Source organism: Pelmatolapia mariae, linkage group LG3_W (assembly GCF_036321145.2).
Source record: "Pelmatolapia mariae isolate MD_Pm_ZW linkage group LG3_W, Pm_UMD_F_2, whole genome shotgun sequence".
In the NCBI taxonomy this organism is placed as follows: domain Eukaryota; kingdom Metazoa; phylum Chordata; class Actinopteri; order Cichliformes; family Cichlidae; genus Pelmatolapia; species Pelmatolapia mariae.
This window is the reverse complement of record NC_086229.1, coordinates 52974991-52990890: the sequence shown is the minus strand read 5'-3', so window position 1 is coordinate 52990890 and position 15900 is coordinate 52974991. Positions and strand designations below refer to the sequence as shown.

General features: G+C 40.0%; 2 protein-coding genes across 3 annotated transcripts; both read right to left on the bottom strand.

Moving 5' to 3' along the window:
• Positions 1-701: 701 nt before the first annotated feature.
• Positions 702-3508, bottom strand: LOC134624641 (tripartite motif-containing protein 16-like). 2 transcript variants are annotated; one of them, XM_063469659.1, is made up of 2 exons: positions 3493-3508; positions 702-2668 (listed from the first exon to the last, which is right to left on the bottom strand). In XM_063469659.1, the coding sequence occupies exons 1-2, from the start codon at positions 3506-3508 to the stop codon at positions 966-968; spliced, it is 1719 nt and encodes a 572-aa protein (XP_063325729.1). In that variant the 3' UTR covers positions 702-965. The 2 variants fall into 2 exon arrangements, with proteins under 2 accessions (XP_063325729.1, XP_063325730.1); XM_063469660.1 differs by lacking the exon at positions 3493-3508 and having other exon boundaries at positions 702-2681.
• A 5819-nt stretch (positions 3509-9327) lies between these two features.
• LOC134616961 (tripartite motif-containing protein 16-like) lies at positions 9328-11029 on the bottom strand. Its single transcript, XM_063462092.1, has one exon. It carries the CDS (start codon positions 11027-11029, stop codon positions 9356-9358), a length of 1674 nt encoding a protein of 557 aa, XP_063318162.1. The 3' UTR covers positions 9328-9355.
• Positions 11030-15900: the final 4871 nt, after the last annotated feature.

The window sequence follows — 15900 nt, the reverse complement described above, 5'->3', positions numbered from 1 at the left end:
TGTTGTGTGTTTTTCTGAAGCATGACAATCCTTTTCAACAAGTATTTCCAGCTGTTTGTCTCCCCTCTGCACTTTAGTCTTTCTTCTTGTCATGTCTGTGTTTGTCCACCAGGTGTCTCCCTCAGCTCATTTTCTTCAAATCAGAACCATCAGATTTGTGGAGACGCTCTGCCTGCCAGACACAGCTCAGGGCAATGAAACATGTCTATCCTCCACAATATACAGGCCTGTGTTATTTAGTTCAACGGTCCCCAACCTTTTGTGCGTCACGGACCGGCTATTAAGGTGTCGTGGATAAATACAACAAAATAAAACCAGTACGGGTACAAATACATTTTTTTTTCTTCTCTTGCGGCCCGGCGCCGGTCTTGGCCCGGGGGTTGGGGACCGCTGATTTAGTTTTTTATATTTAAATGTATAAATGATCGAGTGTGAGCAAACATTTCATCTGAAAAAAGACATACATACAATAATTATAATATCAAAAACCTGAAGGATTCAAATTTTTGTTACATTTTAAAACTTCAAACCTCAAAGATATTAAGTTTATGGTCATATTTGATGAAGAAAATCAACAATCTTCACATTTCAGAAACTGGAACCAGCTTTAAATATGACTAAAATAATTATAAACAATCAATTCTCTAATCATTGACTAACTGATGAATCACTGCAGCTCCAATATATTGTTGAATTTGACAACCCACTACAGCAACTACAGAATAAAACCACTAACCAGACTGATGACAGATTTCAAACATGCTGAATATGAAGAGTAGTATCATTTAAACTCACATGATTATCAGCCATAAGAACAAATTCAGATTTATATTGATGTAAGGTATATAAATGTAAGTACAGTTTGAATAAGTGCAATATTATTTTCACACATCAATGGACCACTGAACTTCTCAGCTTCTAAAATGTAAAGCCTCATTTAGAAACTACACAAGTACATATAATGGTCAGGGATCAACATGAACCTGTCTTCTCTGTTTGACTTTAATCAACTCTGCAGTGTCTCCATAAATTACAGGATAAAGTCCAGCATAGAGCGGCTGAGTGAATGTGGTCTGGACTCTGTGGAGGAGAGTCATGGTTTCAGAGACGCTGTAGAAAGACAGAATACCTGCTCTGTGATCCAGGTACACTCCTACTCTGGAGGACCGAGGACCTGAGAGGACAGTGTGGACATTATTGTGCCAAAATTGAAAACTGTTTGTGTCACAACATAATGACCAAGATATCTCATTATATCCAAATCCACATTCTTTGTTCCCCCCCACTCTGCTGATATTCTTGTATGCAACTGCTACTAAAACTGTTCCCCCTCTCCACTCCACCTCCCAGTAACAACGTCCAGTCAGACTCTCTCTACTCAAGACCTGAGAATATGCAGTGAATCTGTCTGGATGATCAGAATAAGACTGTAGTTGTTCTGTTTTTGTTACTTTTCTGTTCCCCTCAGATAATAACAGACATCTGTTTGCTGTGTTTGGATCCAGTGTGATTTCACGTGCATATTTTAAGAATCCAGCTCTGGTCTTTGGCTCTGGTGGTGACAGTAAAACATCCACTTCAGTGACTGTCAGTGAGATGTTTGTCCATTCCTCTCTCAGAATGTCCTGTAGTTTATCTCTGGTCTCTGACACAGCTGCTGTCACATCCTCAAAGTAGCTCAGAGGACGAATATTGATGCTGGATGAGTGTGTAGACTCACTGAGTGCTGACAGTGAGGGGTAGTTGTGTAGAAACTGGTTGTGATCCTCTGTGTGTGAGAGCTGCTCCAGCTCGCCGTCTTTCCTCTTCAGCTCAGCGATCTCCTGCTCCAGCTTCTCCTGAAGCTCTTTGACTCGACTCACTTCAGTTTCCTGCTGGGATCTGACCTGCTGCTTCACATCAGAGCTTCTTTTCTGGATGAGACGGATCAGCTCAGTGAACATCTTCTCACTGTCCTCCACTGCTTTATCAGCAGAGCCATTGATGGCCTCCACCTCCTGTTGAAGCAGCTTCACATCTTTCTCTCGCTCCTGGATTCTCTGCTGGATGTTTAGTCGTCTCACCTCGAGCTCCTTCTGCTTCTCAGTCCTTTCTGCTGCAGCTGGGACTGTTTCATGGCCTTTATGTTCATCCATTGTGCAGAGATAACAGATACTCTGCTGATCAGTACGACAGAAAATCTTCATCACCTCATCATGACGAGAGCAGATGTTCTCCTGGAGCTTCACAGAAGTTTTAACAAGCTTATGCTTTTTAAAAGTTTGAGATTCAAAGTGAGGTTGGAGGTGTTTCTCACAGTAGGAGGCCAGACAGACTAAACAGGACTTGATGGCTTTCAGTTTCCTCCCAGTGCAGACATCACAGGCTACATCTTCAGGTCCAGCATAGCAGTGATCAGCTGGAGCAGCTTGGAGTCCAGTCTTCTTCAGCTGCTCCACTAAAGCTGCAAACATGGTGTTTTTCTCCAGGACAGGCCTCGGTGTGAAAGTCTTCCTGCACTGAGGGCAGCTGTGGATTCCCTTCCTGTCCTCTTCATCCCAGAAACTTTTAATACAGTTCATGCAGTAGCTGTGTCCACAGGCTGTAGTCACCGGATCCTTCAGTAGATCCAAACAGATGGAACAAGAGAAGGTTTCTTGGTCCAGCTGAACTCCTTTCTGTGCCATTTCTCCTCTCAGTGTCAGTGACTGTGTGAATTTCTCTTCCTTATAACTGAAACTAGTCTGAACTCTGATCTCAACAACATGTGTTTCTGCAGTGAATGGAGCCTGTCAGCTCTTACATGTCACCACATGTTGGTTACACCCATCTTCAAAGTGCAGATCTGAAGGGGAGGGAACGAGGAAACATGTGGACAGAGAGGAGGTGCTGTGTTTAAGAGCAGGAAGAAGAGGGAGGGTCATCAGGCTGTGCTTCACTCCAGGAAGAGGAGCAGTTTGAGAGCGATACTGTGTGTTTAACACTTTTATTTACTGCTCACCTCAACGTTTAAACTTGTTAACCCTTTCTTCTATATAAATAAATGAAAAGTCCAACATTAGTGAACTCTGGACATAAATGTCTCATGGTTATAGTCACATGACCATATTCTAAACCTGTAACTGTCAGAACAGCAGAGGCTGCTGCATTAATTAAAGCATATATATATAGCAGTGTTCCTGCAAAAAATAAATATCTAAAAAAAATCTTGCATTTTGTTTTGGTTTTACATTTATTATCACTACCACAACAGAAATAACCATGCTTTTTATATAAGAATACAAGTTTTTTCCTCTTTTTCCACCTGTTGTGAGCAGCACTTTGTCCCCTTTACCTCCACATGTTCCTTCTTCATACAAACACAAACAGCTTGTTTATCTTCCTAATGTAGTAGAGTTGAAATGGCTGCTCAGTGAGACAAAGCGAGAGCAGAAGATGACATTTTTCTTGCAGACTTGCTTGTGGCTCAAGAAAAAGTGAATATCTGTGTTATATGATTTAGACATATAATACTTGTGAAACTAAACATTGTGAATTCCAGAGTGAAATTTGTGTAATAGTCTAAAGAGTATTTCATGGTTCTCATGCAGTGGTCACTTTTTATCATGAAAGGCAAAGGAAGTTAAGTGCAGAGCAGCATCTGCTAAAGGCAGTAGACTCCGTGTTGGTTGGCTGGAGAGAGATCCTGAAGGACGTCCGCTGTTAAAAAGAAGCAGAAGAGGAGAGACACGAAAACGGTTTTCATCTAAAGCTAGTCCATCTTCCAGAGGTCGTCTAACTTCCAAGATTATTAATGCTACACCAAATCAACAGTCAAGTATCTTTTGTCATTAAGTGTATTTTAAACTAAATTCAGTTTCTATTAGCTAAGCAGCATATAGTACTGTATTTATTTACTCACTGTGGAAACATGGACCCTCACACTGGGTTGGGCTTATAGTGCATATCCCTCCTGTATTCTGCTCTGTGTTGAAAATAATAGTCTCTGTTTTTAAAACATTTTCTATTGAAATGTTTTAAATGATGCTGTTAGGACTGGTGGATAAATCTGTTACATAAGTGATTGACTTCATGTGTTTGAAATATACTTTTACTATCAGACTAGAGCACTGAAAACACATCATGAGATGTTCACTTGAATCTCAGCAACTTTAGTGCTCCGACAATCCAAAGATATCAAGTAGAAACTGAGAGTGAAGCAGCAAAGTTCCCGTCATTATTTTTAAAGTGATTGAACTTTGAGCTCAAAATCTTCTTTGTCCATTAAACCTGCTTTACAAAAACCCCACTTAACAAAGTCTCGTCTTATTCTTACAGCTTTGATCGAGACTTGTTAGACATGGAGATTTCTGTTTATTATGTAATAACTTTTATACAATAAGACAATGTAAAAATCATCTGCTGTAGAAATGTAAAATTGCCTTAAATCATGAGGAGGCCATTCTGTGTTATTTCTATAATCAATATATATTTTTCTCTTTCGTCCCTTGTGTCTGTTCTTGTTCACAGTATTATACGGTTTGTCTTTTACTTTCAGTATGCTTGTGTTTAAGTCTCCCTCGTTTAATCGTCATGTCCGTGTTTCCTATGTTGACAAGCTTCTCGTGTGTGTGTGCGTTTTAGTTTCACTTCCCCTGTGGTGTCATTATGCTAATTTGTGTCAGCTGTTTCCTCATGATGTGTTTCCACTTTCCCTAATCTCCTTTGTGTGTATTTAGTCTGTGTGCCTTGTTTCAGTCTTTGTTGGATCGTCTGTGTTATCTCCTCACAGTTCTCATGCAGAAAGTAGAAGAGCTAAAGAAGAATCTGACATTTCAGCAGACGTTTTTTCACCAGACCAAAATCAAAAAGTGAAGCTGTTGTGGAAGCAGAGGAGCCCAGCCATTTACCGAGGGAGAATTTCTGAAGAGCTGCATGATGAAGGTGTGCGACGTCTTGTGTCCAGACAAAACACAGATATTGGTAAACGTGAGCCTGAGGAGAAATACGATTGCTGATCGGGTTTGTGAGATGGCCACTGATTTAAGAACACAGTTGAGTGAAAGAAGCAAATACTTTATTGCATACTCTCTTGCTGTGGATAAAAGTACAAACATGATGGACATTGCACAGCTGGCCATCTTCATCCATAGATTGGACTCCAATTTGCCCGTTTCAGAGGAAATATTGGACATTAAATCGATGCACAGGACAACGACGGGAAAAGACATTTTTGAAAACGTATGACAAAGTGTAACCGACATGAAACTGCCCTGGGACAAACTTACAACAGATGGAGCGCCGTTGGAAAAAGTGGACTAGTCGGCATGATGCGAGTAAAGATGCAGGAGGAGAACTGTACCAGTGTGTTAACAGCATATCACTGCATCATACACCAGGAAACACTGTGTGGTAAAGTCCTAAAAACGGAGCATGTAATGGGCACCGTAACCTAAATTTTTATCTGAGATAAGAGCTCATCTCAACGTCTTAAACCTTCAGCTCCAGGGTCGTGACCACGTGTTTACTGACATGTACGATGGGGTGAAAGCATTTCAAGGGAATCTGCTCTTATGGAAGACACAAATGCACCAGTGCGACTTGCCTCACTTAATGTTGAACCAGGATATATATTTTTATGGAGAGCAAAATATTTTAAGTTTAATTTTTTTTAATATAAAATGGCATAATAGCAACAGAATCTAATTGTTTTGATTCTATGTTATTTTAGAATTTACTTAAAATCACTTTTTAACTTATTCTTTTGCAGCATGTTCATATTTCTAGCTTGACAGGATATAGTTGTTTTTTTTTTTTTTGTTTTTTTTTTTGGACAGCAAAATATTTAAAGTTATTCTTTATTCTAAGTTTATTTATTCTGGAATAATATTCCTGTTTTATTCATATTTATGTTCAAAAAACATTGTTTTAGTGTGTTCAATAAATGTTTATCCTGTTTGGCCCACAACCTAAAGTGTGCTTTGAGTTTGACACCCCTGATCTACATCATAAACAAGTATCAACATTTGTAGCTGAAAAACAAGTATGAGTACAAGTGTGACACATCTATTTTCTCCCATTCTTCGGAGAGCCTCTCAAGCTCCATCAGGCTGGATGGGAAGCATCAGTACACAGCCTGGATCTCTCCACAAGTTCAAGTCTGGGGTCTGGCAGGGCCACTCAAGGGCGTTCATAGAGTGGTCCCGAAGCCACTCCTTTGTCATCCTGGCTGTGTACTTAAGGTCATTGTCATTATGGAAGATGAACCACTTCTACCACTGCTTGCTTCACTGTAGAGATAGCATCGGCCAAGTGATGAGCTGTGGCTCGTTTCCTCTCTACATGACTCTTGACATTCAAGCCAAAGAGTTGAATTTTGTTGCATCAGACCAGAATTTTTTTTTTCTATGATCTGAATGTCCTTAAGGTGTCTTTTGGCAAACTGCTGGTGGGCTGACATGTAACTCTGTCAGACTGATGATCAGGTTTCTGGCCATGTTCCTGTCTAAGACCTTCTACCCTGATTGCTCTATGAAGAATCCTACCTGTTCCAAACTTCTTCCATCTATGGATGGCAGAGTGCTCATTAGGACCTTCAATGCTGAATTTTTTCTGTAACCTTCCGCAGATCTTTGCTTTGACACAATCCTGTCTCGGAGGTCTACTGACAATTCCTTGGATTTCATGGATTGGTGGTCAAACTGTTGGACCTTATATAGACAGGTCTGGGTCTTTCCAAACAAACATTTGGTCACTAATCCAAGTGACTTCTTGACTTAAGAAGAGTGACCAAATGTTTCTCCCACTAAAAGAAATTAGGCTTTAAACTTTCCTTTTTACTAAAGCATATAGTTAGGGCTGGATCAGGTGACCCTGAATCCTCCCTTAGTTATGCTGCAATAGGTGTAGGCTGCTGGAACTAGAACTCTCCACCATGTTTGTGAAAAAATGACATGTTGTGTGATACTTTACTTTATCTATGAATCTGTTACTTAGCACTAATTAACATATATCTGTGCCTATACATTTATTGATGCTGGTTGCTAATTATGCTATCCCTCAGCATTAGTTAAGTGTTAAGGCTTTGAATGGTGATGTGTGAAACTGCAAATTATGAATACAGATCCAGAGCTTATGAACCGGAGAGGATTATGTAATGATTTATGAGATTAATCGTCATCAGTTTGCAAATTGTGAACAGATTTTGATGACCACTAAATCACTGTCATTTTTACTATCTATGATGATTAGGTAAAACACAAAACAGACCTTTCAGCTTTTTATACATTTTTTCTGTTGTTGTTGTTTTATGGAGATCTGTAATGTAAATGTTACAGTCTTCAAAGCACTTTGGGATAGCTTCTGTTTTAAATGTATTATTTGAAAATGAAATAGACCTGACAGTCAACACAAAAGGTCATTATATTCTGACATTTTTCATAGTTCAAGATTGAGGCATATTTTTTCCAATAACACTCGGAGTAACAATAACAAATGCTGATGAACCACTACTGAAACATTTCTTTTACCACTATTTGTGCTACCTGGATATTCTTTGCCTCTGTGGAATGATTGTGATTTGTGATTTTGATGTATTTGGGGTTGCATCAGTTGCGACATGCAGAGCTATCCACTCGACTGACCACTTGTGGTATGGGAGCAGATGAAAGTACAAAGACAAGCACAGAGACGAGTCCACCATCAGAAGCCATGTGCAAATCATCTTCAATTCATTTTTCATTGGTTATGTTTTGGTTCATTTAGTCATAGTTAGCTTCTTGGTTGCTCAGTTATAGTTAGTTGTTATTATATCCTTTTGTTTCTTCACCCGCAGTGGTTTAGTCGCCTTTGTTGGTTCGTGTTTCTAACCTTTGATTTTTCATGTCTGTGTGGTTCAAGTTATCGAGTTTGTGTCATGTCTGCGTCTTGTCATGTTTATATGTTAAGTTCTTGTGTTAATATTGTTAGTTGGGATTCAGTTGAGTTTCATTCTAGTTTCGTTTCTCCTATAACCTCTAATTTATACATCTCTCTTTGTGCTCCATGTTTCAGCTCCCGTTCCCTTTTCCCTTTGTATGTTCTACACTCCTCGTTAGTCCGTGTTAACTCCACATCTTAGTTTGTCATGTTTTTCTAGTTGTCATGTCTACATTTCTCAGTGTTTCCTGTTTTTGTTTTGAAAGTCTTGTTTCTATGTTCATTGTACTGAGTCTTACTTTTCCAGGTGTCATGATGTCATTTGTGTCAGCTGTTTCCTCATGTGTTTCTTCCCCTGATCACCTCCTGTGTGTGTTTAGTCTGTGTGTTTTCATTCTGTCTTTGTCAGGTCGTCGGTTTTACCTCCCTCCACGTCTTCTCATAGTTGTCATACTTACCACAGTCTTGTCACAGTTTTCATAGTTTTTTAGTTTTCCAAGTTTAGGCTTTAGTTTTGTTTTCGCCACTGTCCTTGTTGCTTTATTTTGCTTTCTTGTAATCAGCCATAATAAAGGCTCGTTTTACGTTTGAAACTCAAGTCAACCTCCACCTCCCTTTGTGTTGCGTTTGGGTCCACAATTCACAGCACGCCAGCGTACGCCGCTGTGACAAAAAACTGGTTTCTTGATTGATGATGATCAGTAAGAGTACATTTTGCTTCCATTTGAATAAGAAAAACAATCAACGTAATTGTAGGCATATATTTATTTGCTCAAGACAGTTTGTTACTTGTAGAAAATGTGTAACTGTTAATGTAACCCAGATTTATCATTTGGAAAAAAACAGAGTAGTTTATGAGATGGCAGGTGGCCCAACAACTTCACTTACCTCAGCTGGCAAAAGCTCTGCAATTAGAGGAAATCTGATTAATTATTAAGTATAAACACAAGGTATTTAAAAGAAGCCCATAATTTATATCTCAGAGTGTTCAGAGCTGGGGTTTCTGTTTTTATGTAAGTAATGCATTGATCCGATGACAGTTTACTCTGTTGTGAAAAGATAAATGGTGAGTTTCAAGGTTAATATAACTTTTGTTAATGAATGTTAGCACTGTTTCTTTATCCATTTGTTCATTTTGCTGTCTTTATATAGAGTTTAAATTTTAAAAATGAGAAACAGATGAAGATTTTGAGGAAACTGAAGACAAATGACTCCTCAGTCAAAATACTTGAATGTAATTTTATACTCCAGGAAGAAGGAGGTGTAAATAAATACACTTTTGCTAATGCATAAGTCACCATTAAATATCAATTTAAAGCTGCAAACACATGTAAAAAAAACAAACAAACAAAAAAAAAAAAACAGTGGGACAGTTAACTCAATAAAGCCTCTTGCAGTTCTATATCCAAAATGTAGCAGTGAATTTTCATGTAATGTGTAAACACATAACATTAAAGAACTGTCGCCCAGTGACTTCTCTCTATTTCAGCTGACTGAACTGTGCAGTGTCGCCATAATCTAAAAGATAAAGTCCAGCATAGAGCGGCTGAGTGAATGTGGTCTGGACTCTGTGGAGGAGAGTCATGGTTTCAGAGACGCTGTAGAAAGACAGAATACCTGCTCTGTGATCCAGGTACACTCCTACTCTGGAGGACTGAGGACCTGAGAGGACAGTTTGGACTTTGTTGTGCAAATATATATATCTATGTTTGTCACAATATAATGCCCAGGAGTTGTCATTTAAACCAAATAAACATTCATCTGAGCTCCCTGCTCTGCTGATATAGTTGTATGTGACTGCTACATAGACTCCTTCTCCTCTCCACTCCACCTCGTAGTAACAACGTCCAGTCAGACTCTCTCTACTCAGGACCTGAAACCATCCAGTGAATCTGTCTGGATGATTAGAACAAGACTGTTGTTGTTCCATAAATTTTACTTTTCTGTTCCCCTCAGATAATAACAGATGTCTGTTTGCTGTGTTTGGATCCAGTGTGATTTGACGTGAATATTTTAAGAATCCAGCTCTGGTCTTTGGCTCTGGTGGTGACAGTAAAACATCCACTTCAGTGACTGTCAGTGAGATGTTTGTCCATTCCTCTCTCAGAATGTCCTGTAGTTTATCTCTGGTCTCTGACACAGCTGCTGTCACATCCTCAAAGTACCTCAGAGGATGAATATTGATGCTGGATGAGTGTGTAGACTCACTGAGTGCTGACAGTGAGGGGTAGTTGTGTAGAAACTGGTTGTGATCCTCTGTATGTGAGAGCTGCTCCAGCTCGCCGTCTTTCCTCTTCAGCTCAGCGATCTCCTGCTCCAGCTTCTCCTGAAGCTCTTTGACTCGACTCACTTCAGTTTCCTGCTGGGATCTGACCTGCTGCTTCACATCAGAGCTTCTTTTCTGGATGAGACAGATCAGCTCAGTGAACATCTTCTCACTGTCCTCCACTGCTTTATCAGCAGAGCCATTGATGGCCTCCACCTCCTGTTGAAGCAGCTTCACATCTTTCTCTCGCTCCTGGATTCTCTGCTGGATGTTTAGTCGTCTCACCTCGAGCTCCTTCTGCTTCTCAGTCCTTTCTGCTGCAGCTGGGACTGTTTCATGGCCTTTATGTTCATCCATTGTGCAGAGATAACAGATACTCTGCTGATCAGTACGACAGAAAATCTTCATCACCTCATCATGACGAGAGCAGATGTTCTCCTGGAGCTTCACAGAAGTTTTAACAAGTGTATGCTTTTTAAAAGTTTGAGATTCAAAGTGAGGTTGGAGGTGTTCCTCACAGTAAGAGGCCAGACAGACTAAACAGGACTTGATGGCTTTCAGCTTCCTCCCAGTGCAGACATCACAGGCCACATCTTCAGGTCCAGCATAGCAGTGATCAGCTGGAGCAGCTTGGAGTCCAGTCTTCTTCAGCTGCTCCACTAAAGCTGCTAACACGATGTTTTTCTGCAGGACAGGCCTCGGTGTGAAAGTCTTCCTGCACTGAGGGCAGCTGTGGATTCCCTTCCTGTCCTCTTCATCCCAGAAACTTTTAATACAGTTCATGCAGTAGCTGTGTCCACAGGCTGTAGTCACCGGATCCTTCAGTAGATCCAAACAGATGGAACAAGAGAAGGTTTCTCGGTCCAGCTGAACTCCTTTCTGTGCCATTTCTCCTCTCAGTGTCAGTGACTGTGTGAGTTTCTGTTCTGTCGAAGTGAAACTAGTCTGAACTCTGATCTGAACAACATGTGTTTCTGCATTAAATGGAGCCTCTGAGCTCTTACACAACACCGCATGTTGATTTCATTCATCTTTAAAATTGCAGATCTGTGAGGGGAGGCAAAGAGGAAACTTGTACAGAGAGGAAGTGCCTTATTTCATCAAGAATATTAAGTATTTTTCAGGCTTTGACATATTCTAGGAGGAGGAAATGTGCAGAAACTTTGTTTTTAACCCGTTTAATATAGCAGAGCACTTTTAGGATACAAATTTTGAGATTTCTCTTCATGTGGGAGGTTAATGTTGAGATCTCTTTGTTTTCAAAGTTACAGCAAGTGGGTTTATATAAACTTACAAAAAATGTCACTGACACTTTGGCAGGTTCAGTCTTCAAGAGAAAAGAGAGAAAAAAAGAAACGTCTTACATTTGTTCATGGCTTACAACGCTAATGTTGCATTCAGGAACCACAGCACGGACAGTAGAAAAGAGTTTTAAGCTGTACATCAAAATTTCTTTGAATCAAAATGTAAACATTACAGAGTAATCAGAAGTCAGACTACATTAGTGCATTTTGTTTTTGTATTACATGACAATTCTTCTCAAAAACTGTTAACTCATAAGCTGAGTGACTGTCACGATCCTGGGTCTTTTGACCCAGCGTTTTGAGTTTTAGTTTATTTTGATGTTTATGGTTTAGGTTTAAGTTCACTGCGTTTTCTAAGTTCATTTATTTATTAGTTTCCCCTTGTGTTTTCAACCCCGGTGTTAAGTCTCCCTTGTCCTTTATGTGTTTCATGTCTGCATGTCTTTTGTTGTCAAATTCATGTTGTCATGTCTGCGTTTCATTATGTTTCCTGTTTTAATTTGAAAGAGGTCCTGTGTTCGTTGTGTTTAATTTTACACTTCCCCAGTGACATCGTTATGTTCATTTGTTTCAGCTGTTCCCCCATGTGTTGCCACTTCTCCTGATCATCTCATGTGTGTATTTAAGTCCTCAGTCTTCCTGAGTTCAGTGTCGTGTCCTCCCTCATAGCTGTGTGTTATTCTCCCAGTGTCTTCCCTGAGTTCATTATTATTAGAGGTTCCCAGTTTAGTTTTGTTCCTTATTTCATCTCCATGCCTGCAATAAAGCAGTATTTTTGATTTCACGTTTGTCTCCGTGAGTTTTGAGTTTGGGTCCTCCCCTGCCTATACACAGCTGTTTTGTGACAGTGACAAATACGACTTTAACCACAGGCATGTCAGGGGGTTGGGTCTGCGACCCAGAATTTTCAGTTGATTTTGTATTTTTGATTTCTTGTGTTACATTGATATAATGTGAGGCTCTTGTGTTATTATTAGTTAGGGTCTAGGTCAGTTTTAGTTTAGTCAATATTATCATCCATGCTCCCTGGATTATATGTCATGTTTCCTGTCCACTCTGTCATGTGTTTCACGTCTGCGTGTTCCATGTTGTCAAGCTTGTGTTATCACGTCTGTTTGTCCTCTCTCCTGTTTCCTGTTTCATTTTGAAAGGTCTGTTGTTTCCATGTTCAGTGTGTTTAGTTTTACTTTTCCCTGTAGCATCATGATCATTTGTGTCAGGTGTGTCTCCCCAGCTATTTCCACTTCCCTCATTACCCTTCTGTGTATTTAAGTCCTGTCTTCCACTGTTTATCATAAGGGGTTCTCTTCATCAACGAAATGAAAACTTATACCTATTAATAGTCTCCAAAAGTTGAATCTGTTCATCTGGACGCAGCGTTTTGAACAGATTCAACTTTTGGAGATTTACTTTCCTGGATGATTGAGAATGCATCAAGACGATACCTATTAATAGGTTAATTTATTCCTATTAACAAAATGTCATTCTCTTCCTCCTCACCTCAAGCCTCATTTCCTGAACTGATGTCAGGGCTCTAACACATGAAAATGTACATAAGATGCTTATTTATCCCCAATATTCCAATTACTTATTGTCAGTAGATTAGACATGTAAACCTCCCATCCCAACAATACCATCTGGTTATAAGCTAACATTATCTTAGCTAAGGCTTGAGTGTCTCACTTTCCTTCTTATAAACAGTTTGATTACATCATCACATCAATTCAAAGTTTATTCACTAATCATCAGAGCACAGTGTAAGATCCTCTGTAAAGAAACAGTCACTAATACTGGCGAACAGCAACTAACAGAGGCTAACAGCAGCAGTGCTTACCAACAGAAAACCTTAACTTGGCTGTCATCGGTCAGACGTGACCTTTACTGACTCATCAACTCATATCAGACTCCTTTCAGAGAGCTTTACAGCTTCTTACTGACTAAATAAAAGTGGGCAGTTCTCACGCAGCATTGACAGCTGAGGTAAACGGTGGCATGACAGCCTTCCACAGATAGAGGAAAAACTCCAGGGCAGATCCCAATTTACTCCAAATAACCGCAGAAATACACTGGACAGTCATTATGGGAAACAGTCTACATCTAAATTGTTTTCAATCTCTCTTGGTTGACAAAAAAAATATTTGTCATATAGCAGCCACCCTGGCTAGAATTATGCACTTGAATTGCTGGGGTACGAATAGACATCAGTTGACTGAAATCTGCAGTCTATAGACATTTTGCCAATAAACACCTCCCAATTCTTAAAAGTTTAACCTTCTGGTGACCGTAACAGGCCGTTACAGCTGCAGTGCTAGTAATATACCAGCAGGAGAATGAAAAATGGAAAAAGAAAATGAAAAACTTAATAAATGGATCCTGGGACCAAAGGACCGACAGCATGGTCGCCTCACAAGGGACTTGCCTGCTGGCTGGGCCTTTCTATGTGCAGTTCACACAGAACCAATAGCTTTTTTTTTCATTTTATAAAGTTCTTTTTTGCTTTTTTGAATTACATTTTGTATAGCTCAGTGTACATGTGTGTCATAACGCATCATCTCATCATAATCAGTCAAACCTAATAAAAGTCCCCAATTAATGCCTTTAGAATGAGCATATTTATTTGTACAGTTATTGTAGCATACTTAATGAAGCCATGTAAAAATTTACCTACATTCCATCATGCTACCTGGGGACTGCTCCATTGTTCTCTCTCTCTCTCTCTCTCTTTTTTCTGGAGCACACAGCCAATGGCCGTCTGTTTTTGTTAAAGGTATCCAGGCCCGTCATGTTTTGCATTTGGTGTTGACCCTCCAATTGTGTTGACCCTTCTTCGCCGCTAAGTATTAACACAATTATGATGACCTGTTTGGACCAGCTTGACACTTTGATAACATGATGGACACTGGACATGCTGAAATCTACAAAGGGTCAAAGTTTAGCTTGCAAACCAAACCTTTGTACACATGTTAAAAATGCACAGTTCTCACTCATTTAGCAGTAACAATGTTCTATGTCCTCAAATGAAACATTTGGGCAGTGTAGTTTAAAGAAAGTGTTTTGTTTAATCTAAAACATTGTAAAAATGTTGTAAATCACTCATATGGCCAACAAGACAGAAAAAGGTGTTCATAAATGAGTGTTCATAATGAGTTTTCATAAATCTTTGTTTCATTTTCTCATGGATGTCCACCCAAGTCTCCCCCTGTTGGCCATTAAAAACAAAGCAGGTCTAAGGCATTCACTTCGTAGAACTCCAAGTAACGTCCATCTTTTACATGCAGCCTGTCATTAAAATGACATTTTATTACTACAGCATGCTGAGTACATTTTCTCCCTTTTAAAATTCATTTTTCAACAGAACAATATTAACAGTTCCAACACGAGCAATGACAAAAAACCCCAAAACATAATTACACAATTGGTGACTCCCTACTTATAAGAGTAACCTTAAGTCTTTTCTTGTATTTGAATACCACAGTAAGCCATCTATATTAATGTGGACTTTTTGATCAAAATCAAAATCTCATTTATTGCCCATGTATATGCACACACATACAAGGAATTTGGTTCCGGTAGATGATGACTCTCAAGCACAGCAGTGTAAATAAATCTCAACAATGTAAGCAACACAATACACACACACACACACACACACACACACACACACACACACACACACACACACACACACACACACACACACACACACACACACACAAAGCTGTGTAAACCAACCATAAATAACCAATCTAGATCTTATATACATAAAATACAGGATGACAGAAATGAAATGAAGTGAAATGAATACTACAGAATGTACATAAGGTGCAGTTGCAGTCTGGCAGTGGGAGCAGTGTGACAGTTCAACTGTTTAGGAGGGAGATGGCGAGGGGAAAGAAACTGTTCCTATGTCGGGCGGTCCTGGTCTGCAGGCTTCTGTACCGTCTGCAAGAGGGCAGCAGGTCAAAAAGTCTGTGTCCAGGGTGTGAGGGGTCTGTGATGATTTTCCCTGCCCGTTTCCTGGTTCTTGAGAGCTACAGGTCCTGGATGGAGGGCAAGGGGGCACCGATGATCCTTTCTGCTGCCCGTACAGTCCGCTGCAGTCTGCTCCTGTCCTGTTTAGTGGCTGCTCCATACCAGACTGTGATGGAGGAGCACAGGACAGACTCAATGACTGCAGTGTAGAACTGGATCAGCAGCTCCTGTGGAAGACTGTACTTCCCCAGTTGTCTCAGGAAGTACATCCTCTGCTGGGTCTTTTTGAGGATGGAGTTAGGTCCTGGGAGATGGTGGTACCCAGGAACTTTAAGATCTCCACAGTCGACACCTGGCTGTCTGATATGGTGAGGGGGAGCAGTGTTGAGGGATGTCTCCTGAAGTCCACTGTCATCTCTACAGTTTTAAGAGTGTTCAGCTCCAGATTGTGCTGACTGCACCAGAGTACCAACCACTCAACTT

Bases quoted from the DNA above. Each gene is read 5' to 3' on its own strand.
- LOC134616961 (XM_063462092.1), bottom strand. From the start codon at position 11,029: ATGGCACAGAAAGGAGTTCAGCTGGACCGAGAAACCTTCTCTTGTTCC.